The following is a 27,674-nucleotide window of genomic DNA, read 5'->3' on the forward strand; positions in this document are numbered from 1 at the left end:
GAAGTAAGGAGTTCTCTTGTTTTGAACATATCATTGTAAAGAGAATTATTCCTGAGGGCTCTGAAGTCTTTTTTTTCTCCACGTATTTTTTCATATATACATGTGCATTGGCACCTGCAATACAGGGTTGTTTATAGTAGAAAATTGAGTATAATTAGTGATATAGTTTCTACTTTTCCTTTAGTTTTTGATGATTTCAATTACCCCAATATTGACTGAGTAAATGTAACATTGGGACATGCTAGGGAGTTAAAATTCCTTGATGAAATTAATTACAGCTTTATGGAGCAGCTGGTACAGGAACCGACGAGAGAAGGAAAAATTCTAGAACTAGTCCTTAGTGGAGCACATGATCTGGTGCGGGAGGTAATGGTGCTGGGGCCGCTTGATAACAGTGATCATAATATGATCAGATTTGATATTAGCTTTGAAGTAAGTATACATAGGAAATCAAATACGTTAGCGTTTAACTTTAAAAAAGGAGACTATGATAAAATGAGAACGGTGAAAAGAAAACTTAGAGGTGCGACTGCGAGGGACAAAAATTTACATCAGGCGTGGATGCTGTTCACAAACACCATCCTGGAAGCCCAGGCCAAATATATTCCGCGTATTTAAAAAGGAGGACGGAAGACCAAACGACAGCCAGCATGGTTAAAAAGTGAGGTGAAGGAAGCTATTAGAGTTAAAAGAAAATCCTTCAGAAAATGGAAGAAGGAACCCATTGAAAATAATAAGAGATGGCATAAGGAATGTCAAGTCAAATGCAAAGCGCTGATAAGGAAAGCTAAGAGGGACTTCGAAAAAAAGATTGTGTTGGAGGCAAAAACACATAGTAAAATTTTTTTTAGGTATATTAAAAGCAGGAAGCCGGCAAAAGAATCGGTTGGACCGCTAGATGACCGATGAGTAAAAGGGGTGATCAGGGAAGACAAAGCCGTAGTGGAGAGATTAAATGAATTCTCTGCTTCGGTCTTCACCAAGGAAGATTTGGGTGGGATACCCATGCCAGAAATGGTATTCGAAGCTGACGAGTTGGAGAAACTTAATGAATTCTCTGTAAACCTGGAGGATGTAATGGGGCAGTTCTACAAACTGAAGAGTAGCAAATCTCCTGGACTGGATGGTATTCATCCCAGAGTACTGACAGAACTGAAAAATGAACTTGCGGAGCTATTGTTAGAAATATGTAATTTATCCTTAAAATCGAGCGTGGTACCGGAAGATTGGAAGGTGGCCAATGTAACGCCGATTTTTAAAAAAAGGTTCCAGAGGAGATCCGGGAAATTATAGACCGGTGAGTCTGACGTCGGTTCCGGCCAAAATGGTAGAGACTATTATTAAGAACAAAATTACAGAGCACATTCAAAAGCATGGATTAATGAGACAAAGTCAACATGGATTTAGTGAAGAGAAATCTTGCCTTACCAATCTACAACATTTCTTTGAAGGGGTGAACAAACATGTGGATAAAGGGGAGCCGGTTGATATTGTGTATCTGGATTTTCAGAAGGCGCTTGACAAAGTACCTCATGAAAGACTCCAGAGGAAATTGGAGAGTCATGGGATAGGAGGTAGTGTTCTATTGTGGATTAAAAACTGGTTAAAAGATAGAAAACAGAGAGTAGGGTTAAATGGTCAGTATTCTCAATGGAGAAGGGTAGTTAGTGGGGTTCCCCAGGGGTCCATGCTGGGACCGCTGCTTTTTAACATATTTATAAATGACCTAGAGATGGGAGTAACTAGTGAGGTAATTAAACTTGCTGATGACACAAGTTATTCAAAGTCGTTAAATCGCGGGAGGATTGTGAAAAATTACAAGAGGCTCTTACGAGACTGTGTGTCTAAATGGCAGATGACGTTTAATGTGAGCAAGTGCAAAGTGATTCATGTGGGAAAGAGGAACCCAAATTATAGCTATGTCATGGAAGGGTCCACGTTAGGAGTCACCGACCAAGAAAGGGATCTAGGTGTCGTCGCTGATGATACGTTGAAACCTTCTGCTCAGTGTGCTGCTGCAGCTAAGAAAGCAAATAGAATGTTAGGTATTAGTAGGAAAGGAATGGAAAACAAAAATGAGGATGTTATAATGCCTTTGTATCGCTCCATGGTGCGACCACACCTCGAATATTGTGTTCAATTCTGGTCACCACAACTCAAAAAAGATGTGGAGGGGCATAATTGAATGAAAACATCTATCTCCATGGGCGCTTATCTCCAAGAACGGGTCCGTGAAGGGGCGGACCGAACCGTATTTTCGCAAAAAATAGACGTCCATGTTTTATTCGACAATTTGTGAGCTGGGCATTTTTGCTTTTCAGCGATAATGGAAAATGAAAGCGCCCGGCTCAAAAACAAATAAATCCAAGGTATTTGTTCGTGGGAGGGGCCAGGATTCGTAGTACACTGGTCCCCCCTCACATGCCAGGCCACCAACCGGGCACCCTAGGGGGCACTTTTACAAAACCAAACAAAAAGGTAAAAGAGCTCCCAGGTGCATAGCACCCTTCCCTTGTGTGTTGAGCCCCCAAATCCCCCTCAAAACCCACTGCCCACAAGTCTACACCATTACTATAGCCCTAAGGGGTGAAGGGGGGCACCTACATGTGGGTACAGTGGGTTTGGGGGGGTTGGACGACTAAGCATTAAGCAGCACAATTGTAACAGGTAGGGGGGGGGATGGGCCTGGGTCCACCTGCCTGAAGTCCACTGCACCCCCTAACAACTGCTCCAGGGACCTGCATACTGCTGACAGGGAGGTGGGTATGACATTTGAGGGTGAAAATAAAAAGTTGTGAAACATCATTTTTTGTGGTGGGAGGGGGTTAGTGACCACTGGGGGAGTCAGGGGAGGTCATCCCCGATTCCCTCTGGTGGTAATCTGGTCATTTAGGGCACTTTTGGGGGCCTTATTCGTGAAAAAACAGGGTCCAGGAAAAGTGCCCTAAATTCTAGCTACAAACGCATTCTTTTTTTCCATTATCGGCAAAAGGCGCCCATCTCTGTTCAGGTGATAACCATGCCCCAGTCCCGCCTTCACCACGCCTCCGACACGCCCCCGTCAACTTTGTATGCTTCCGCGGTGGAGTGCAATTGAAAACGTCCAAGTTCGGCTTTCGATTAGACCGTGTTATTCGTTTCTGTGAGATAAACGTCCATCTCCCGATTTAGGTCGGAACTTGGGCGTTTTTCTCGTTCGATTATAAGCAGGATAGTGGAATTAAAAAAGGTGCAGAGAAGGGCGACGAAAATGATAAAGGGGATGGGACGACTTCCCTATGAGGAAAGGCTAAAGCAGCTAGGGCTCTTCAGCTTGGAGAAAAAGCGGCTGAGGGGAGATATGATAGAGGTCTATAAAATGAGTGGAGTTGAACGGGTAGATGTGAAGCGTCTGTTCACGCTTTCCAAAAATGCTAGGACTAGGGGGCATGCGATGAAGCTACAATGTAGTAAATTTAAAACGAATCGGATAAAATTTTTCTTCACTCAACATGTAATTAAACTCTGGAATTCGTTGCCAGAGAATGTGGTAAAGGCGGTTAGTAGTGGAGTTTAAAAAAGGTTTGGACGGCTTCCTAAAGAAAAAGTCCATGGACCGTTATTAAATGAACTTGGGGAAAATCCACTATTTCTGGGATAAGCAGTATAAAATGTTTTGTACATATTTGGGATCTTGCCAGGTATTTGTGACCTGGATTGGCCACTTTTGGAAACAGGATGCTGGGCTCGATGGACCTTTGGTCTTTCCCAGTATGGCAATACTTATGTACTAAGTAATTACAAACTAAAAATAGAAATATATAGACAAAAATGAAACTGAACCAAGAAGTTAGACTCTGCATACAGTGAACACCAGAGAAACAGTGTGCCATGTCCCACTATACTGAGATGAAGATGGCAGATGAAAATGTCAAAAACTGACATATTACAACCTACATTACAAATTAAGAAATTCTGAATAAAAATGGAAAAAAAGATGATACCCATATCATTTTATTGGACTAACAAAAAACATATTTCTATTAGCTTTCGAAGGCCAAAACCTCCTTCCTCAGGACAGTAAGCTGCTGTTACAATATCCTGACCTGTCCTGACTTGAGAAAGGAGGGTCTCTGACAGTTAGTCAAACATCTATTTAAATTAGTCCATGTGACAGGGTCTACAGAACATTACCCCTCTCCCTTAAAGGAAAGTCTCTCCGATAGCCAGGGCCACCTTAAGAAAGATCCTTCTATAAATAACCAGGGCCACATTAAAAGCATAGGTCCTGCCATGGAAGGAGTTAGCCAGGTGGGGCGGGGTTGAGACCTGGGGAGTTTAAAAGGGAAGGACCAGGCAGAGGTTAGAGAGAGCCCAGAGGAGAAAACGGAGAGGCCCCAGTGTGTGCCTTGATTGCAGACATCCCAATGCTGTGAATGGGCTGAGGTAAGCCCTTGCTGCTAACTGCTTGAACTTTGCAAGTTTGCTGGAGGTCTGGCCGGAGCAAAAGCTGTTTAAGACTACCGCCAGAGGTGGCTCACTGCCGCCTGCAGAAACCGCCAGGGATTTCCCATTCTATGCCTTGGGCTCTGTGAGGAAACAGGCCCGAGGGTACATGAACATAAATACTAATAACTGTGTCCTTGATCCAAAGGTTTACCTTCGCTACAACTTGGCTCTGTGCAGGAACAGGTCCAGGAATTTCTGTTCTTGCATTCTATCTTTTGTATGGCTGTGTTCTTTCCTTTGGCCATGCCCAACCTCGCTCAGGGTCTCACAATTTGTGGCAGTGGTAGGATTCTGCACTTGTCCTGCTGAAGGAAGCCTGGTCCTTACCTCTGGGATCTAGGTGTCATTGTTGATGATACGTTGAAACCCTCTGCTCAGTGTGTGGTGGCAGCTAAGAAAGAAAATAGTATGTTAGGTATTATTAGGAAAGGAATGGAAAACAAAAATGAGGACATTATAATGCCTCTGTATTGCTCCATGGTGCGACCACACCTCGAATACTGTGTGCAATTCTGGTCACCGCAGACGTCAGGACTCACAGAAACAGAATCCAAATCAGCAACGTGCCAGAGACCGGTGCTGAAGATGACTTTGGCTGTCGGGGGTTGGGGACCCTCGCCAGCAAAGGTACCTGATGGCAGCGGGGGAGGATGGTTGGCGGCAGCGGAAGGGGGGGGGGGTTGAATGTGGCGGGGGAGGGTCGGTGGTGGGGGTGGGGTGTGAAAGCAGGGGGGCCAGGGCTAAATCTGCGGGAGCCCATGCCCCTGTGGCCCCACCTAGCTACGCCCCTGGTGAGAACAAGATGACTGGATGATGACCGTCCCCAATTTGTCCTAGCAACGCTTGATGTCATGGGTGACTGATGCACTCTCAGTGCCGATCATTGTTCCCTCTAAGCTGAGGGGTCCTTCATCTACAGTCCTAATAGAGTGGGGTGCTGTTTCATTGTCAGTTTTTCAATAGTGAAAGGCAGACAAGCTCTGCAGGACTCCAGGGAACCTGCCTGTCCCTGGAAACTGAAAACACAATAATGAAGCACTGCCTCCTACTGTTCACAATGCAGTTGGAGGACTCCTGCTCAGTTTAGAGGGAACAGTGATGTTGATGTATCCCCCGTGTCCAATGCAGCTCCCTGGGCCAAGAGACTGATGCTTCCAGTGCCAACGGATTGGACTTATCTGTGCCAAAAAAACATTTTTGCTGCTTCTCTTGGCCTTCTAGCACCCCCTGCTTGACATCTAGGAACACACATTACAAGAAGAGAATACGATCAGGTCTCAGGCACCGCAAGTACTAATTGAGTATCTGTAATGGAAATGGCCCTGTTGTATCTGGAACACTCTTTAAAGCTACTGGGGAAGTTTTTCAGGGACATGTCTGAAAAATAGTCACAGTATCAAACAACTTGATTTTGAAAAAGAACCCAGCCGTGCACTCAAGGCCTATATGTGGCCTGAACACGGGCCTGAGGAAAGGAAACTTATTAAAGGCTGAGAAATCTAAGTAGGAACACTAAGAGGGATCAGAATCGGTCCCTGTGCAACACCAATGACCTACCCAGTAGAGGAGACACGAAAAACAGAAAAAAACTGTGTGGAACAATCACAGTGAAAATATTGATACGAGCTAACAGGAGCACAGGAGTGTGACTGTACTGCTCTATGGAAAAATGGCAACTGGCTAGATCCTGTTGAACAGCAGCAAGTAGGAAGAAGAGCATACACACACTGTGAAAAGCTCTCAAAAATTTGTTGAAAATAAGCTGGAGAGTGTTCTCACATAGGCTCTTTTGGATGACTCACCCAAATGTGAGGCTATGATATCCTGTTTGTCTGGTAAGGCGAGAAAAAGCATAAGACGTTTAATTTACAAAAAGAACTAGCCTTCTATTGTAAGCAGGATGTCTATACTTTACTAAAAGCATGTGTCCTATACAGAGAGGAAATTATAAAAATGACGAGAGCTGTAGAGGCAGACATAGAAGAAATACTGGGGGGTGAGTGGGGTGCAACCCTAAAGAATTGTATCGACATGTCCCAGTATCTCACACTCACTTCCGTGTGTATGGCTATGTTCAGGTTCATGTGTTTAAAACCGAAACCCCTAGCTCTGCTGGCGGTCGACGATTATCATTGGCAGATCAAAGAATATTCAACTGATAGTATCCGTTGGTTGATGTACACCGAGGACAAAGAACACATACAAATCAGGCACGTTCTAAAGGGGGGGCAAAATGCGGGTGGGTGACTACTTTCTTGACGGGCATGCCTTCGTTAACGGAGAGAGCACTGCCTTTGAATTTACCGGATGCTTTTACCACAGTTATACGACCTGCTACGATTCTAAAAAACAGAACCCTTTGACGGGTACCACCTTCGGGTTTCTCAACTACAAAACACAGTGCAAGGCAGATTACCTAAAAGAGAAAGGGTTTAAGGTTGTCGGTATTTGGGAACATTAGAGGGACGGCTTGGTTAAAACTGATAGGGAATATGCGGCCTTTCTAGGCAGAGCTGCGTAACCCAAACCTTTAGTTCCACAGGGCGCCCTTTTTGGAGGCAGAACAAACGCTGTGTGTCTGTACTGTCAGGTTAAACAGGGTGAGAAAATACACTATTATGATTTTACCAGTCCGTACCCTTTTCTCAATAAAACTAAAGAATATCCAATCGGACACCCAAAATCATCTATAACAATTTCAGCCCCCTCTCCGTTTATTTCGGGTTTGTGCAAGTCAAGGTGTTCTTCCCCTGTGGACTCTTTTTCCCTGTACTGCCCTTTAGGGTGCGTGGTAAACTCATGTTCTTGTTGTGCCGCACCTGCGCCGTAATGAGTCAGTGGGAGAAATATGCCCACTATGATGGCGAGAGAGCCTTGGTAGAGACTTGGTGTACCATAGAATTGGAAATGGCTATTTCTAAAGGATATAGGGTGGGAGAAATCTATAGGTCTGGAATTCTGAACAGACGTTACACAATACTTTGCAGAATAAACAAACATGCATCTATGACAAAAGCAGGAAGCATTGGGGTTTCCTCAGTGGTGTACCAATGCTGAACAATAAAACAGGTACATAGATGATTTCTACCAGAAAGGAGGTGTGCTTTTACGCACCAATCAGATAACTGTGAACCCTGCAAAATGACAAATTGGAAAAATGTTCTTAAACTCTTTGTGGGGGAAGTGTGGTCAAAGAAAAAATCTACCTGCCACTAGCATCATAAGAGACCCTGATGAGCTGTATATGTACCTGTCTCCCCCCCCTCCCCGAGTACGCAGTGTCGTCTTGTGATCATGCATCACCTGGAAGCGCACGAAGGAACTTTGTGCACCACCGGGTAACACTAACATCTTCATAGCCTCTTTTACAACTGCGCATGCCCAGCTAGAGCTGTACAGAGTTCTTGATGCATTACAAGAGCGCTGCTTTTATCACAATACGGACTCTGTGATTTTTGTAAGTAAGGAGGGTGAGTGGGATCCTCCTTTGGGTTACTATTTAGGAGAATTAACAAGCGAGATCCCTAAGAATGAGCATATCACAGAGTTTGTATTGGCCGGTCCTAAAACATATGGGTACAAGCTATCTAGCGGCGAGACCCGTCTGAAGGTAAAAGGTATCACATTCAACAGCGGAAACAGTGAGAAAATAAATTTCTGCAGTCTAAGGGAGCTAGTTCTGGATTACGATCCCTGGGTGACACTGAATAAACAAACTAAGATATCCATTCAGCAAAAATCGATAGAAACAAGTCCCGACGGCAGGTTGAATCTCGTGTACTTAAAAAAATTCAAAGGGTCTTGTATGATAAACGGTTTTGATTCAAGATTTTAACACTTTGCCATATGAGTATTGATTATATTTTTACTTAACCATGTCTAGCCATGTGTTATTGCGTTATTATACATGTGACTACGTGATAAAAGGGTTTGCTAACAGAGAAAAAGGTGGGGGAGTGCTAAAAGCAAAATAAAGCATTCAGATTATATCCTTTTGAAAGAAACACAATGCCTATTTTCTTTCGGGGGGGGGGGGGGGGCTTTGGGTGGATGGCTAGAGAGAGGGAGGGTGTGTGTGTATGTATGTCTGTGAGCATGTGGCTAGAGAGTACATAAGCATCGCCATGCTGGGACAGATCAAGGGTCCATCTAGCCCAGCACCCTGTCACCGACAGCGTCCAAAAGAACAAGCAATTTGTCCCGCCCCTCCTAGAAATAGTGTATTATTACCTCGTCCATTCAATAACATTCTATGGCCTTTTCCTCCAGGAAGCCGTCCAACCTTTTTTTGAAGTCCGCTAACCGCCTTAACCACTTTTTCTGGCAGCGAATTCCAGAATTTAATTATGCGTTGAGTGAAGAAACATTTCCTCAGATTTGTTTTAAATTTACCACACTGCAGCTTCATCGCATGCCCCCTTGTCCTAGTATTTTTGGAAAGCGTAAACAGACGCTCTACATCGACCCGTTCCTTTCCACTCATTATCTTATAGACCTCTGTCATATCTCCCCTCAGCCGCCTCTTCTCCAAGCTGAAGAGCCCTAGCCTCTTCAGCCTTTCCTCAAAGGGAAGTCGTCCCATCCCCTGTACCATCTTTGTCACCCTTCTCTGCACCTTTTCCAATTCCACTATATCTTTTTTGAGGTGCGGCGACCAGAATTGAACACAATACTCGAGGTGCGGTCACACCATGGAGCGATATAATGGCAGAATAATATCCTTATTTTTGTTTTCAATCCCTTTCCTAATGATACCCAACATTATATTTGCTTCCTAGCCACAACAGCACATTGAGCAGACGTTTTCAACATATCATCAATGATGACACCTACATCCCTTTCTTGGTCCGTGACTCCCAACACTGAACCTTGCATGACATAGTTATAGTTTGGGTTCCTGTTTCCCACATGCATCACTTTGCACTTGTTCACATTAAACGTCATCTGCCATATAGACGCCCAGTCTCCCAGTCTCATAAGGTCCTCTTGTAGTTTTTCACAATCTTCCTGTGATTTGACGACGTTGAATAACTTTGTGTCATCGGCAAATTTGATTACCTCACTAGTTACCCCCATCTCTAGGTCATTTATGAATATGTTAAAAAGCAGAGGTCCCAGCACAGATCCCTGAGGGACCCCACTAACTACCCTTCTCCATTGGGAATATAGAGAATGGCTAGCAAGAAGGAGGGGGCTGTCCTTTTTAAAACACAACTGGGATTTTTTCTGTTTTAGCTTGGGGCAGAGCGGTGAATAGGTTGTAAATTGATCTCACAGAGGGCTAGATGCATCAACCAAACGTTAAAAAATCTAAATCGTAAAAGTGCTTAACGAATTTGAAACAACGAAGAATGCACAAAAAAAACAGCTCAGAAATGTTCGGTGCGGTATTGAAAAGTACAATGTATCAAGCGTATGTTATCCCCGTCGTTAATTTGCTCCTTAAGCATGCGCAGAGCAGCAACAAACGTATTAAACCTACGTAGGTTGCTTACATCAGACTGGGGCGGGCGAGGGGGGGATCCCGACCTGCAAGCCTTTTAGCTGTCTGATCTAGCAGAAGAGTGCAGTTGAAGATAACTCTAAAAAGAACGACCCTCGTAAATCCCCTTTTGTAACAAAAGACCTCTTTGCAGTTTGTTTACAGTACTGGGAAAATTGGCTTTAGGGGATAGAGTGTTAATTTTCAAAGCTGTTGGAGAAGGGGAGAGACAGGATTTTTAAGCTGCAGGGAGAAGCAGTATGTTTTGTTTTGTAATGATGCAGGGGAAAGTGGAGAGCCACGTGTTTGTGTTTGTATCTCACTTTTCTTTTTAAACATGCTGGCTTGGATTTTTATGGTGCAGGGGGCCTTAATGACAGGTCTGAGCACACGTAAAATTTCTGACGCTAAATGATTCGTTGCAATCATCGGTATGGTTAGTGCATTTCGAATTGTCCACATTTCAATGGTAGTTTCTCCTTTGCATTCCGTTTTCGTTAGCTGCTTGCTTCATAGGAAAAAGGCTTTAATGCATGCAACGGTTAGGAATTTCCTTCGTTAAAGGGTTGTTAGAGGGTCGTTAAGGTTTAGTGCATCTAGCCCAGAGTCAGTGTGAAAAAAAACAAACAAACACCAGATTTTTTTTTCATTTCGTACTGCTGAGAAAGGGAGGCAAAACAGAAAAAAGCATTTATTCTGCCATTCCACCTTTCCTTGTCTGTAACTTTTTTAAGTTCATCCATCTCAAGCCTGAGCTGTGATTCTCCCTGGGGAGGCCCAAAGCAGCATGATCTGCCTTTCTAAAGGTTTGCAGAGAAAACCAACTTGGCTCTTACAAAAGCAATAACCCTGGCATTATTTCAGCCTTTCAGGGCACAATCTCTCTTGAAAACAGGAGGGGGGCCAGCTCTTCCATTCTTATGTAAGCTAAAAGCAAAGAGAAGGCAGTCGGTCAGTCAATTCTTTTTGTTTTAAAACCTAAAACAGCTGTCATTCAGTTAAAACAGTTTTAAAAGTAAGCACAAGCATTTCTGAAATAAAAACATGATAAGAAAAAGAAAACAAAAATGTCTATTTTCTTTCTTGTGAGAAAAAAAGGTTAAGGTGCGCATGCGCGACTAAATTCCGCCGAGGTTGTAGGAGGCATGTGTCAAGATTTTTTTGATGTCACTTCCTATTACGTGAGGCATGTGTCAAGATTTTTTTGATGTCACTTCCTATTACGTGACCCCATCCAAGATGTGGTTAGTAGTGAAAACAGCAAGTGATGTGATGCATACTGTGTATACTGGCTGCCATCTTGAAAAAGAGGCGTGGCTAGGTCACTTCCTGTGGCATCACTAAAGGGGCGGGGTCTGGGGGGCAGGACTATAGAAAAGGGACGGGGGTTGGGGAGGCACTATGCAAATGAGGTGGGGTAAGCGGCATTGTTATGCAAAAAGGGGTGGGGGTTGGGCATGGTCAAGATGTCATATCCGGTGACATCATCCCTGGGGCCGGGGAGTGGCGTAGCTTGAATGTGGTTTGGGCACGTCCTGATTGGCTGAAAACCAGAAGTGGGCATGGCACCTGTCAAATTTGATGAAAGGTATGTACATATACTACACTTACAGTGGTTTCAACTTTAGATGATCTAGCACCATTAAAAACAAGGGAGGTGTTGAATCAAACAAAATCCATGATGCTTGAGCTCAGATCAAGAGGAACTGCGGGAGATTAAAGAGGTTGTGGAATAAATCTAAAGATTTAGAGAAGTATGTAAGATGGAGACAGGAGATCAAGTTATATAAAAAATCTATTTCAGAGGCTAAAAAGGATTATTTTGAGAAACTTATAGCTGAAGCTGATAACTTCTCTAAATGTTTATTTCAGATTTTTACATCCATTACATTGACTGACCCAGTTCAAATATTGTCTTCCGATCTGAAATCTGATGCAGACGAATTTGCAACTTATTTGGAGACAAAGATTAATGTTATTAGGCAGAGTTTTAAATTTTATGTGGATCAATTACAGTCTCAGAAGAAGGAAGGGATGGTGAATATGCAGATTTACAGTGGTATCATTTTGCAGGGGTAGATGTAAAAACAACTACAAAATATTTTAAGAGATTATCTAAAAAAAAAAATCTAGTTACTGGGATGTTTGTCCTTCATACTTATTTGAAGACAATATCTTTAGATATAATTATTTGGCTTACACAATTTTTTAATTCAGTATTAAAATTAGGAGTTTATCCTTCAGCATTAACGCATATTATGTTAACGCCAATTCCCAAATCAATTGGACCAGATTCATCTAAGATGGAGAATTATAGACCAGTAGCAAGCATTCCTTGGCTCACTAAACTTTTGGAATTCATAGTGAACAGTCAACTTAAAGAATATATTACAAAATTTGATCTATGACTGACAACATGGATTTAGATCATCACACAGTACAAAAACCTTGTTATTAAAAATGGTCACCGAAGTTAAGAAGTCTTTAGGTAAAGGACTACAGATAATCTTGTTGCAGTTTGACATCTCAGCTGCTTTTGATGCAGTACACCATGAACAGTCGTTAATCAGGTTGAGTGAGAATGGAACGAATGGGGCGGTTCTGAACTGTTTTGGAGAGTTTTTACAAAAGAGATCGTATAAAGTTAGGAAAAGGTTCAAATTTATCTCTAGAATGGAGGGTAGATTCAGGGTGCCACAAAACTCCCCACTATCACTGTCCTTATTTAATCTCTATCTGAGTAGAATGGATAGTATATTATCAATGCTTGGTGTCACAGTCTTTTCATATACAGATGATATTTTTTGTCATGCAATGCTTTAGATAAATCTGAAGATACTATAGGTTTTCTGAAGAAGGTAACTATTAAGAGAGAGAATTGGGCTAATGAAAATGTTTTAAAGCTGAATAGGCTGAAGTCCAAAGTAATCTGGTTTGGAACTTATTATTATTATTATTACATTTGTATCCCACATTATCCCACCTTTTTGCAGGCTCAATGTGGCTTACAATTCATCGTGGATACTGGAAATAGAAAAGAGTATACATTTGTTTTAGCAGAAGTTTTGGGTACATGATGGTGAGATATATGATAGTGTTAAAGCCATAGACATTAGGTGCATGACAGTGTGAAAGCAAAAGACATTAAAGAACATTCCTGGATATCTTAAAGAATGTAGAGTTACGCGTGTTGTGTTGTTCTTTATGATATATTTTGTCGAAGAGATAAGTTTTCAGGAGTTTGTGGAAATTGGTCATTTCGTAGACCGTTTTTAGGTTATGTGGCAGTGTGTTCCAGAGCTGTGTGCTTGTATAGGAAAAGGTTGATGCATGCATTGATTTGTATTTCAAGCCTTTACATAAAGTTACTACCAATGAAACATCTAATAATGGATTCAGGGAAAAAATTACAAATTGAAGGTCATTCTAAAATTCTCTGGGTAATAATTGAATCAAATCTGTCTTTTAAACTACAGTTAAAACCTTACATAAAACATTTTTTTTCGACTCAGACAACTGAGGGCAATATGCTCCATTTTACACCCATATAGTTCTAGAAATATGGTGCAGGCTATACTTTTGGCATATCTGGACTTTTGCAATTAATTATACAGTGTCAGCAGGCGACCACCTTCAGGTCTTCCTGCAGGTATGAACTCGGCTGACCCTGGAAGGGCCCTTCCGTGGACACAGCACTCCAGAAGCAGACTCCAAAAATATGCTTAAAACCGCTTCATTCCACCCCAAGACATTTCCTCTTCCAGACACAGTCCTTGGTTACAGCACATATCACCCCTTGTTCCTTCCCCCCGCCGGCCACAGTTTCTGGATACAGTTTAAATCATTCACTGCTTCCCCAGCATGGCACCACTTCTGGATACAGTTTTAAATCACTCACTGTTTCACCAGCATGGCAGTGTTCTGAACACAGTTCAAGTCACCCACTGTTTCCCCAGCATGGCACCACTTCTGGACACAGTTTAAATCACTCACTGCATCCCCAGCATGGCATGACTTCTGGACACAGTTTAAATCACTCACTGCATCCCCAGCATGGCATGACTTCTGGACACAGTTCAAATCACTCACTGCATCCTCAGCATGGCATGACTTCTGGACACAGTTTAAATCACTCACTGCATCCCCAGCATGGCATGACTTCTGGACACAGTTCAAATCACTCACTACATCCCCAGCATGGCCAGGTTCCTGGACACAGTTCAAGTCACTACCTGTTCCTCCAACTGCACTGCTACCAGAAGGAGGTGGTACATTATTGTGTTCTCAATTGCTAGGGACAGGTAGGTTCCTTGGAGTCCTGCAGAGCTTGCCTGTCCTCCACTATTGAAAAAATGACAGTGAAACAGCACCCCACACTGACAGGACTATAAATGGAGGACTCCTGCTCAGCTTAGAGGGGAACAGTGATCCTGAGATGGGGAGGAGTCTGAATGTAGATCAAGGGAGCCCTACTCCAAGACCTCCTTTGGTTCTATGCCAGACACCCATGAACAGTCCGAGTGAGATGCAGCACATAACTCTTCTAGAGGAGGCTGAGTCTATGTCCACCTCAGGTAACTAGACTGGCATCTAGGCTCAGAGCATGACCACCAAAGGGCAGGCCATAATCTAGACACCGGGGGAACTTCTTTCCACAATGCGCTAGAGAGGAGCACCACCTATTCCGAGGCTACCGACCCCCTTACAGGTGCCAGTGTCAATGCATGGGTGTCAGAAAAGGCAAGGTCCTCAAAAATCTGATGGGAGAAGCCATGGTCAGCATCAACACCCTCAAGGCCTTGGCATCATGCCAAGCTAAGATCCACACCAACTCCTCCTGCAACATGGCACAGACCCTTTACTCAGAGGCAGGTAAAGGTGGGGCCAGTGTCGGTATGGTGACAGCCTGCAAAGATGCTGGTGCCAAATCAGAAGGCTGGTTCCGGCATTGGGGAGAATGGCACAATAGCACTGACTGCATGGAGGGAGAGCAACCCTCATGGCACCAATGCTTCTCAGATACCAGCAGAGTGCCTGGCAGTGTGCTTCGAAGAGGAGCAATGACGGTGATTCTTAGCATTTGCTCAATGCACAACATCGTGGTCCCTCAGTGTCGACAAGGAAAATGTCAAATCCTGACACGTCTTTGGTGTCAGGTTCAATACAGACTAGTCTGACAGGGTCCTACTGTTGTCTAATGTTGAGGCTGGGGGATACCTCCTTGATGCCGGTGTACCCCAGGTATCCGATGCAGCTCCTCCAGTCATTGGGACCGATCCCTCTGATGCAAAAAGTTTCTTGTGCAGAGCCTCTCTAAGTTAGTTTCTGCATTTTCAAACAGAGAACCTCATTAGAGGCCTCATGATTAGAGCCTAGGCATGACAAACACCTACTATGGGGGTCAGTCCCAGAAATTATTCTTGCACCTAGAGCGTTGCTTAACACCACTGGGAGTTTTTTGTGGCTTCAAGGAAAAATAGCCGATTCGAAATCAAATGGCTCAATAATGACAGATGAAATAATATCTGCATCAAAAAGAAAAATCCACCACAGCTGGTGCTCAGGCCTAAGTGGGCTTCAGGAGCCATGAAAAAAAAAAGGAAATAAAACTGAAAATGTGTCAAAAGTTCTAATGAAATAAAGTGGGTAAGAGAAAGGGCAAAGTAAAAAAAAATATGAAGAAAAAGCCCACGTACCACAAGAGAAGACAATGGAAAAATGGTTAACATCTGATGCACTGCTGAGAGCTCACAGAATGCGACCTTTCTGCTTCATGGAAAAACAAAGGGCCTCTTTTATAAAGCCATACTAGTGGTCACCACCCAGCAATGCCAACAGAGCCCATTCAAGGTGAATGGGCTTTGTTGGCATTACTGCACCAGGAGTTGCTAGTGCGGCTTTATAAAAAAGGCCCAAAGACTGCTGGTCCCACATACTCATGCTGGGTGGGAAGGCACTTGCACATACATGGTGCGATGCTACCAAAGGCCTCTTAAAGTTATAGAACACTGGGTAGCTTCTGCACCAGGATCCATTGGATGATACCAACCATATGAGAAAAACAATGTCCTGTTTGTCCTTAAAGAAAACAACACAATCACAAACATTACACATATCAACTACAATACACATAAATCCCTGATTTTATACTTACAAATAAGAATTTATATTTTATATACCTACTACTACTACTTGACATTTCTAAAGCGCTACTAGGGTTACGCAGCGCTGTACAATTTAACATAGAAGGACAGTCCCTGCTCAAAGGAGCTTACAATCTAAAGGACAATTGTATTTACCTCCTTAAGTAAAAAAGTTTTCAGCTTTCTCCTAAAATGTTTTAAACCACATTCCAAACTCAACTTGCCAGGTACAAAATTCCTCAGTTTTAGTCCTGTGACTGACCATGCACGATTTCTAGAACTGGTCTGCCAGACATATTGCAGTGAGGGAATCACAAGTATGCCCTGAATTGAAGGCTTCATGAAGGATGATGGTGAAATTTGGCCTTATCTGCTAATTTTCTTTCCTCTAGACCCTCCAGACTGGTCAAGACGCATGGGTTATCAATGCCTACCAGCAGAGAGAGACTGAGAACACCTGAATTTGGACACAGTATATCTGTCCTGGGCAAAACCCCAACCAGCCAGTATACAGATAACCAAGCAGAGAAAGAAATGACGAAAAAAACACTAAAACACCATAGAACCCTGTACTTGAACCCACCACCAAATTACCCGTGCTTCCGTAGACAGAGCACAACCAGCGACCTGACCTGCACCAGTCTTCCACCAGAAACCATGCCCGGTATATTTTGACCAGTATTGTACACATGTGTACTAGTAAACAACCACAGCAAACTCAGGCTCAAACACCGTAAGGAAAAACAGGGTGGGCTCTTGACCGGTCTGGAGGGTCTAGAGAAAAGAAAATTAGCAGGTAAGGCCTAATTTCACCTTCCTCAGCAACCCTTCAGACCGGTCACAACGCTTGGGAAGTACCAAAGCAGTAAACCTCTATGGACGGGACCCCCGGAAACCAGATGTCAAAACCATTGCCCCAAAGCCAGCATCCTCTTTCGCCTGCACATCGATTCTATAATGTTTCACAAAAGAATGTAAAGACCACACCACTGCTCTGCAAATGTCCTGCGGTGGAATCAAACTTCTCTCAGCCCAGGAGGAAGCCACCCCTCAAGTGGAATGTGCTTAAGTACCAACAGCACATCGCGACCCTTGAGCAAATAAGCTGAAGCAATCGCCTCCTTCAGCCACCAGGCTAGAGTCGCCTTGGAGGCAGCCGCCCCCTTCTTAGGACCTCCATACTGAACAAACAATCTATCCGAAGTACAAGAGTCCTGCGTCCTCCTCAGATAATGCCGCAAAACTCTTTTCACATCCAATTTCGCTAAGCAACATTGAGTTGAATCCCCTGCTCTATCCCCTAGAACCGGCAAGGAGATTACCTGATTCACATGAAAGTCTGAAACAGCCTTGGGCAGAAAGGATGGAACTGGCTTGAGCGAAACTTTCTCCTTGGAAAAAGACAAGAAAGGGGCCCTACAGGACAAAGGCTGCAATTCCGAAATCCTTCGTGCCGAAGAAATGGCAACTAAAAACACTGTCTTTAAGGTAAGATCTTTACAGGCGCTCACCTCCAGCGGTTCGAAAGAAGCACCCACCAGAATCTCCAAAACGAGCTTCAAATCCCATGGAGGCACCAAAGGACGCTGCAGGGGCAGAAGAAGCTTCACCTCACACAGAAAACGGACCACATCTGGCGAAGAAGCCAAGGACACTCCCTGAACTTTCCCCCGGAAACAAGCCAAGGCAGTGACCTGCACTTTCATGGAGGACAGAGCTAGACCCCTGTCCAAATCATCCTGCAGAAACTCCAAAATCTCTGCAACTGAAGCAAGCAAAGGCCGTAAGACCGAACTTGACACCAACTTTCAAAAATATGCCACGCTCTCACATAGGTCACAGAGGTAGACCGCTTATGCGACTGCACCATAGTAGAAATCACCTTGGGAGAATAACTTTTCCTCCTCAACCAGTCCCTCTCAAGAGCCAAGCCGTAAGCGAGAACAAAGACGAGTCAGGCATCACAATAGGACCCTGATGCAACAAGTCCGTCTCCCCAAGCAACGGCAACGAATCCTACACTGCCAGACGTACCAAGTCTCTGTACCAAGGGCGGCGCGGCCAGTTTGGAGCAACCAGTATCACTGGATCTGAGTGTAGCTCGATCCGCTGAACCACCCAACCCACCAAGGGCCATGGTAGAAACACGCAAAGCAACACCTGAAGAGGCCACGGAAAAACCAACGCATCAATCCCTTTGGACCAAGGATCCCTCCGATGACTGAAGTAACGAGGCATCTGAGCACTGTCAGCGATCGCCATGAGATCCACCTGAGACAGACGCCATCTTAACACAATGTGGTTGAAAACCGATCTACAAAGAGACCACTCGCCGAGATCTAGAGTATGTCTGCTCAGAAAGTCTACTTGCACATTGTCCATGCTGGCCACATGTACTGCAAAGAGATCCTGAAGATGAGTTTCCGCCCAGCGCACCAACGCTGTCTCTTCTGCGACCACCCGACTCTTCCTTCCCTCCTTCCTACCGACATAGACAACGAACGTGGCGTTGTTGGAGAGAACCCATATGGCTCTGCCAACAATGAGCAGCCAGAAGGACTTCAGAGCTCATCAGATCGCTCACATCTCCAACCGATTGATTGACTAGCGAGACTCCTCTATCGACCAATGGCCCTGAGCCACCTGCCCGAGACAATGAGCCCCCCCCAGCCCACTAGACTGGCATCCGTGGAAAGCACTATCTACTCTGGAGACTCTAGAGGCATCCCATTCTCCAAATGAGGTGTGTGAAGCCACCACTGCAGACTGTGGTAGGGGGCCCCCAAAAGGGGCAACCGCTCCTCCAAATCCTGCCTCTGTGGAGACCAGTGAGACAGAAGAACTCGTTGCAGCGGCCTCATGTGCGCCCTGGCCCATGGAACCACTTCTAGACCTGCCGCCCTCAGTCCAGCACCTGAGCGTAGGACTGGGCCACGGGTGCAGTCTCCGACAGGAGATGCCGAATCTGCCCCTGCAGTCTGGTGATCCGACAGGGAGGTAGAAACACATGCCCCGTCAGCGTGCCGAAACAAACCCCCAGATATTCAAGGGTCTGCGACAGCTGTAGATAACTCTTGGCCGGGTTCACCACCCAGCCCAGTGACTCCAGGAAACTGATGACATGTTCGGTTGCCCTCTCACTTTCCAAACGAGACTTTGCCCGAATCAACCAATCGTCGAGGTACGGGTAGACCAAGATGCCCTGCTTCCGAAGAGAAGTGGCCACAACCACCATGACCTTGGAAAAAGTCCGCAGTGCAGTTGCGAGACCGAACAGCAGAGCACAAAATTGAAAATGCCTCCCTAAGACAGAAAAGCGAAAAAACCGCTGATGAGCCACGCGAACGGGAATGTGCAAATAAGCCTCCATCAAATCCAGGGACGCGAGAAACTCCCCTAATCGAACAGTGACAATGGCCGAGTGCAACGTCTCCATTCGAAAAGATGGAACCTTCAGAGCCCCACTGACTCGTTTTGAGATCCAAAATGGGTTGATAGGAGCCCTCCTTCTTGGGCATCATGAAATATATGGAATAACAGCCCGTCCCCTATTTCCTCCAGATCCTCAATTCAGTCCAAGCGAGGTCTTTTTGCCACCACCGGACCAGCTCCCCCACCGGGAGCATCAGCCCGGACTGGCCCAGTCTTCCAGGCCTGAAATAAGATTAAAACAAAAACTCAGGAGGGAAACTCATCCCTCTTGAGCACTCACCGGGCATGGCAGGACCTGACAAACAATCCTCCTGTAACAACTGCAGAACAGGAAGAATCCAAGTTGTTTGTGGTTCCTGACAAAATCGGGACCGCCGCCGCTGAACCCACCCACAGGACACCCTCTGTCCCAGCCATTCCAGCACCACTCTGCTCTGTGGTCAGGTTGGGTGGTGCCACTGAAGACTTCAGCTCTCCACATAACCAACACTGAGTCTCAAGCGCCTCAATCCCCTAGTGCGCACAAGAGCGGCAGTGCAGGAGATTGGCCGCACACATCACAACAGGAAGGAACAGGAGGGGGGGAAAGACGTGACCTGGCTCCAAATCAACAAAAACAACCTCCCCTCCAGCACAGAACAGAAACACCCTGCTCTCCCGGATAGCCAAAAGCACTGGCACACAGCCTGGTGCTTGATTCTTTTTTTTTTTTTCTTCCAGTGCTTGAGCCCTGTTGCTGTAGACTGACTAAGGCACTCAAGACTCCTGCCCGGACACGGCAACTGAGGCACACAGCTGTCCAACAGAGACAGAGAAGGGAGAGGGACCCGGCCACCCAATAACACCCCAAGGGTAGACAGGGCCCCACCGGACCCACACCCCAGAAACACTTCAAGGGACCAGGCACAGTTTTGTTTTTTAAATACTCAAGAGAAGAAAAGAAAGCCGCCAAAAACAAACACAGAGCACCCAAAGTACCCCCTCGGGCCTACAAGACCGGCCAGGCTACACAGACTGCACATCTACCATCTGCTGGAGACTGAGAAACACTGGCTGGAGGGTTGCTGAGGAAATTCCCTTACTGTATACAATGGAGGCAGTGCATACAATTATCTCTCATGCATGTTCATCGTGGATATCCTGAAAACCTGACCAGAGTTCTGACGCCTGGATTAAGAATCACTAGACTTAGGAATTCAAATATGTATATATGTACAATTTGATGTTTGTTACACAATACAACCTTGCAAACTACTTCATAAACTAATTTTTGTAAAGTTTTTTATGGCAGTATATAGAAGATTTGCTCGCATTTTTCCTTTATCAGAGGATTTAACACTATAATATGGATGTACTAAATTATTTGGATTGTAAACCACATTGTACCTGAACTCTGGGATAATGTGAGATACAAATCTCTATATATAAAAGGCACCTCCAACGTTCTAAATTTGTAGTTGCAAGATCTCATGTGTCTGCCCCGCCCCCGTGTCACAACTTGATGACGTTGAGGGTGGAGCAATGACACAACAAATCGGATTGTCATTGGGTAATCTCTGTTTCTACTCACAAATGCAGCCGTCATTCCCATACACTCAAAACCAACCAAAATCGGCGCTGGACCCCGTCCCCCCGCCCACAGTCCCCCTCACCCACCCTCCCGCAGCCGCTCGCTCACCGTTCCACCGCCCTCCCTCTCCTCTCCAACTCCGGCCATGGTGCATGACGATTACTACACACGAGCAAGGAAGCCCATTGGTTAATCTCTGTTTCCACTCCCCAACACAGCCGTCATTCCCATACACTCAAAACCAAGCACACTGACGTTTTTTTTTCTTCCGAGGAGACTCAGCAGCACAACGAGTCACTTTCTGTGCAGCACAGAGAAACGAGGAACGTCGCTGGAAGGACAAAACTATTTGGATGCCCATGCTCCTGGTATGTGCAGCCACCCTAAGAAACGACCACACACACAAAACTAACCACTGACTCGACGTCTGCACCCCCTCGCCCCACCCCCCAACCAACCCAAAATCTAAACGCACACTTCCACACAACCAGAAAACCAGACAAATACAAATGGAGATAAAAACAGCAAGCAGGCAGGTTCCCAAGTGCTTACAGGAGCTTCCAAAGACACACTCCCCCCCAACCACAAGCAAACACAGCTATCCACAACACACATTAACGACTTCACAGGCAGGTACCCAAGTGCTTAAAGGAACTTCCTCCCCCCCCCCCCCACCCCCAAAAACACATCAAAACGCAGTCTTCCACAGAACAAGGAATGCTGACAAATACATATGCAGTTCAAATTTGCAAACACAGCTCTCCAGAGCACAGGCATATTAACGATTCGGCAGGCAGGTTCCCAAGTGCTTACAGGAGCTACAACCCCCCCCCCCCCCCCCCCTACACACACACACACACACAAATGAAAAACCAACCTTCCACACAAGCAACAAACACAAAAATACACACACACACACACACACATTCACTCTCTCTCTCACACACACACACAGTCAATCTCACACATACTCACCCAAACATACACACTCCAAGGAAAACCTTGCTAGCGCCCGTTTCATTTGTGTCAGAAAAGGGCCTTTTTTACTAGGGGTAAAGGACAAAAGGTTTTTGTGTTTGGTTTCTTAATGCACACCATTTTTAATTTATTTGAAACCTTCCCATCTGTACATATGAATATCATGAAATCTAAATTAAATAAAAGTAAAACAGCTTTAAAAATTATTCTACCTGGTAGAAACAGTAATTTTAAACTCTGTATTTTCAGATCATCCTCCTATATAATAAAACGCACCTCCAACATTCTGAAGCTGACTGCATGGCTGAGGCATTCTTGCTCTCTGTATCCATCTCCTGAATTGACATCACGTACTTCCAGGTTCCTCACAAGCAGAAGTGACCAACCACACGAGGTTTCTCGGCTTCAGAATGTTGGAGGTGCATTCTATTAAATAGGATTGGTCAGTTCCTTGAAGCACAGCCAGAGCTCAGCGTCCTGCACAGTAACGCTCAGACACTAGAGAGAGGGGGGGGGGGGGGGCTGACACTAGAGAGAGAGGGGGGGCTGACACCAGAGAGAGGGAGGGAGGGGGGCCTGACACCACAGAGGGGGGGGAGGTATCTCTGTCACACACACACACTCTCTCTCTCTCTCTCTCTCTCTCTCTCTCACAGTCAATGTCTTTCTTTCTCTCACTCTCACACACTCTATGTCTCACACTGTATCACATTCACTCTCTATGTGTCACACAGTCACTCACACACTCTCTTGGTTTCATACACTCAGTCTCACAGAGAGTCTGTGTCTCACACACTCTCTCTCTCTCGCACACATTGTATCTGTGTGAAACACATTCTCTCTCTCACACTGTCTCACATACACACTTGCACACACTCTCATTCTCACAGACACACTTGCACCCAGACTCACTCTCTCTCTCTCTCTCTCTCACGCACACACATTTACTCTCTCTCTCTCACACACAGTCACTCTCACATACACTCTCTCAAACATACACACTCCAAGGAAAACCTTGCTAGCGCCCGTTTCATTTGTGTCAGAAATGGGCCTTTTTTACTAGTGTCATTATAAACAAATAAATACATACATACATGTATAAATATCCAGAGAAATATGTTCATTTCTGGGGAAAAGTGACTAAAGTAACAGATTCAAAATGTTGAGAATGGCCAATTTTTCAGTCCCAAGGCCATAGGCAGTCTGCGAAAGTTTCATGTTTGAACTTCTGTTACTGTTTTATTTTTTCACATAAAGGGGAGGGGGGCAGTTGGACTGATGAATTAAAACCTCATTTTTTGTTTCTGATGACTTTAGTGGAGGGACATTTTCTATCTGACATTTAAGTCCAACTTTGGATGTTTTGCTCAAAACTTCCAGAATCCAAATAGCAAATAGTCATTTTCAAAACAAAAAAACGTCTTTTTTTCCCCAAAATGCCCACTTTCTAGATGTTTTTGTGCTCAGTGCATTTATCTTTTAAAAATAAAAAAAAAGCATCCAAGTGAAAAATGCACAAAATTAGGCCATTGGGATAAAGGAGGAGCCAGTAGACTGGTCACACAGACATCCCAGCAGAGCAGTGGAGCACCCTTGGGGGCACTGCAGTGGACTTCACCTAAAAGTTCTCAGGTATACATCTCACCACTGTTCTCTTGTATTATGTAGTGAGCCCTCCAAAACCCACCAAAAACCTACTGTACCCAACAGTACACCACGATAATAGCCCTTATGGCTGCAGGTGTCACCTATATGTGGGTAAAGTAGGTTTTGGAGGGCCCACTCTTTCCACCACGTGTAACAGTTAGAATGTATTATGAGCCTGGGTCCCCTCTCTCCATAGTGCACTGCACCGACCAATAAATTACTCCATCGGCCTGCTTGCTGCTCTAATAGGTCTGGCTGTAACATCCGAGGCTGTCACAGAGACTGGTATGTACTGATTCTTTTACATCTTTGGGGGGTGGAAGGGGGTCAGTGACCACTGGGGGAGTAAGGGGGATAGGTCATTCCTTTGTTCCTCCAGTGGTCATCTGGTCATTTAGGGCAATTTTTTGTGGTGTAGTTATTAAAACAGGTCTAGTTCAAAATGTCTTCATCCTAGTCCTGGATGTTTTCATTTTGTTCTATTATGGCTGAAAAACGTCAAGGTCTTATGAACGCCCAAATCCTGCCCTTAAAATGCCCCCAACAGACCGCCTTGAGATTTGGACACACTGCATACAAAAATGTCTGAAAATGGTTTCGAAAATACTGATTTGGATGTTTTGGTGAGAAAAACGCCCAAATGCTGCTTTATGCTACTTTGTAGACATTTTTCTGTTTCAAACATGAGCCCCGTAGTCACCTTTTCCCAGAGATGGTCACAAATAGAATAGAGCTGTATAGATAACAAAATAGTAAAGGATTTATATAGTGGAAAAGAAGAACTAGAAAAAAGTATAATGATATGATACTGGAAAGAAGTAGACTGAGGAATAATACAGGAAAACACTTCTTTATAGAAAGAACAGTAAATACAACTGAACAGCCCCTAGACTTCATGGTAGAGAAAAATACAGTAAAGTACATGTATATTAAGAAAGAATGGGACAAAAGCAGGCTAATGAGGAAATGAGGACAAACCTAAAGATTTGGTAGGCATTGCAGCAGATAGAGAAAATGTGCAGATTAGAAACAGTACATCTTGTGGCTTTTTTTGCTGTCCTATTCAATTAACATCTTAATTTTACCCAGGTTTAAAAGTACTGACCATTTTGGGTGAAATCCACATATCTGTCCTCAAAAATAATGGGAAGGGAGTTCCAGTCTCCATCTATATCCAGACATTCTACAGGCAGAGGTGGCATACAGGTGAAGTATTCAGAATTTCGTATATCTATAGACATCTGATTGTAGATTTGGATCCTAGTATACAAGACATAAAGAATATATTATAAATAACTTTATTGAGGGGTCACGTGATGCTCTTTAGCTGAGCAGACGTCTCTGTCCCTACTACCCCAACATCTTTAAAATTACTGGCATAAAAACTCATAGGGAGGCTTCACAGTTACCTGATCGTGGAGCGCGGGGAACGCGGATCCCTTTCACCAGATCTGAGCGGTTTTTGGAGCCGTGGATGGTTGTTATGCCCACAAAGACCACGCGCGCCAAGAAGCCCCGCACACAAGACTCACATTTTAAAATAATGGCAATGCAGGAGAGTCCCCAGACGGCAGGCTTGCCTGCGGAGGCCATCCAAGAGCTGATCCAACAGATTTAATCAATTCTGGAAGAAAAATTGTCTAAACTTCAGGCTTCTGTGGACCAGATTTGAGAATCAGTGGAAAGGTAGGGTGCATGTTTGCAGCAAGCTGAAGACTGCATCTCGCGCCAAGAGGATCGTACTGAGGCAGTGGATGTGAGGATTGCGGCACTGGAACAGAGGTGCGCGTAGCTAGCACAGGTTGATGACCATGAAAATAGAAGCAGAAGGAACAACCTCAGAATTATAGGGATCCCAGAGACAGTGAAGGAAAAAGATCCATGGCAGTTGGTTGAGCGCTGGTTGCCGGATCAACTGGGCCAGTGCGCTGCGGGTTGAGTTTATTTATTTATTACATTTGTATCCCACATTTTCTCACTTAGCAGTAGGCTCAATGTGGCTTACAGGTTCCGGAGAGGAGAGTACCAACTCCGGGAATATATACAGAGTGGAAAATAGAGTAACAGTAGGTGCAAAGAAGCTGATGAGGTTCCGGAAAAGAGAATACAACTCTGGGACGAATATATAGTAGCATATAGAGAGAAGTAATCCCAATGAGGCTGATAAGTCTCTGGGGATGGGACTACAGCTTCTAGTGAGCAATACAGAGTAGGATAAGGGTAGAAGTACACTTAATTATAACTGGAGTGGTAAAATTCGTACAGTTTGAAGTAATAGGATTATTTGGAAGGGGTATTGTTCATTTCTTAGATCGAAAGATGTGATGCACAGGATGGGCATGCTGCGTGAGGGTGAAAAGCGGCCAAGACCAGTGCTGGCCAAGATTCTTAATTATGCAGATAAGGACAAAGTCTTACAAGCATTCAGAGGAAAGAAACAGATACAATATGAAGGCAATAAGATTTTGCTCTTTCAGGATTACTCAGCGCTTGTTTCAGGCCAACGAAAGCAGATGGGGCACCATTGCATGCGTCTTTTTCACAAGGGTGTGCGCTATGTGTTGTTGTACCCAGCTAAAGTGCGAGTTCTGAAGGGTAACAAAGCTCTGTACTTCACAGACCCCAAGGATCTTGATGCCTGTTTGCGGTTTAAAAATACTTTGTGTGTTAGTTATTAAGCTTGTGTGCGCACTGCTGGTATCCCAATACCGCGGGTCCCTTGGGGGCTGGAGGTCTTTGGACTGTGCACGGGACCTGTGAACTCTGTGATGCACCAGGATCCTAGGCCCTGGACACCGACGAGGGAATGGAGATTCCAAGAGGACCAGTGGCGTGGCATGACATGTCTCTCACACCCGGCGGTGCCCCAGAGGACCCGATTCTTTTTGTCTGCTGCATCAGTGACATTGTTGGACCCAGGCTGATTGATAGGTAGCCAGTTGGTCTGGAATTCTTTAATGTTTGACTAATTAATGTTGCCATAAGTGTTATGGGGGCGGGCGGTGGCGTTCAGGGTTGGGGAGTCTTCCATGTGGAGTGGTATTTGGGAGTTGGGGGGGTTGGGTGGTAGGCAGCGAGGGTACGGGGGAGTTGGTGGTAAGGGGGGATGAATGTTGTGAGCTGGTTGTGTGTGTTTGCGGGACTATTTCAGGTTGCCATAATTAGTAGTGGAAGGGAGAAGGAACACGGGTTGTTTGTTTCTTCTTGATGGAGGGGGGGAGGGAGGGGATGGGGAGGCTGGGGGGACAGTCTAGTTTACTCATATCTGGATACGCCAAGAGGTCACAAAGGGGCATGCTCCTCACTGTCTTAGAGGGGATATTTTCCTTATTGCTATACCCTGATGGTTATAAGCCTGTCTGGAGGGTTCAGCTAGGAGACCCCCTGGGCACTTTAAAGCTTTCAAATACCTTGTTCAGCATTTCATCATCAATGCTACCGTATGGCTAGCCTTAAAATTGTCTCCCTTAATGTTGATGGCATCCATTCCCCTATAAAGAGGACCAGGGTGCTGCAGGCACTGAAAAGGCAGCATGCTGATATAGCATTGCTTCAGGAAACCCACTTAGGGAAATCAGAGCATCTCAAATTAAAGCGGGATTGGGTGAGAGATTTATATTTCACTACTTTCAATAGCAGGCAGAGGGGAGTGGCCATATTAATCAAGAAAACAATAGCGTTTGACATGCATAGGTTTTACCAAGACCCAGAGGGCCACTTTGTAACTGCCACGGGACTCCTGCAAGGGGTCAAAGTGGCTCTGTGCAGCATATATGCGCCTAACATTTACTCACATTAGTTTTTCACTCTCCTTGCAGCTAAACTGGTGACTTTTGACGAATACGCACTCATATTAGGGGGCGATTTTAACATCACTACCGACCTCCAAAGTAGCCAGGCAAATATAATGAAGAGCAGGGGGTGAATTTCATGT

The 27,674-nt window shown here is 44.9% G+C and overlaps 1 protein-coding gene across 1 annotated transcript in view; it reads right to left on the reverse strand.

The window, feature by feature from the left end:
* FAM135B (family with sequence similarity 135 member B) overlaps positions 1–27,674 on the reverse strand; it is a 283,306-nt gene that overhangs the window by 107,806 nt on the left and 147,826 nt on the right. The window contains exon 12 of the mRNA XM_030219522.1: positions 24,846–25,000. Within this exon, the coding sequence (XP_030075382.1) occupies positions 24,846–25,000 (155 nt within the window). The remainder of the gene's footprint in view (positions 1–24,845; positions 25,001–27,674) is intronic.

Source organism: Microcaecilia unicolor, chromosome 1 (assembly GCF_901765095.1).
Source record: "Microcaecilia unicolor chromosome 1, aMicUni1.1, whole genome shotgun sequence".
Taxonomy (NCBI): domain Eukaryota; kingdom Metazoa; phylum Chordata; class Amphibia; order Gymnophiona; family Siphonopidae; genus Microcaecilia; species Microcaecilia unicolor.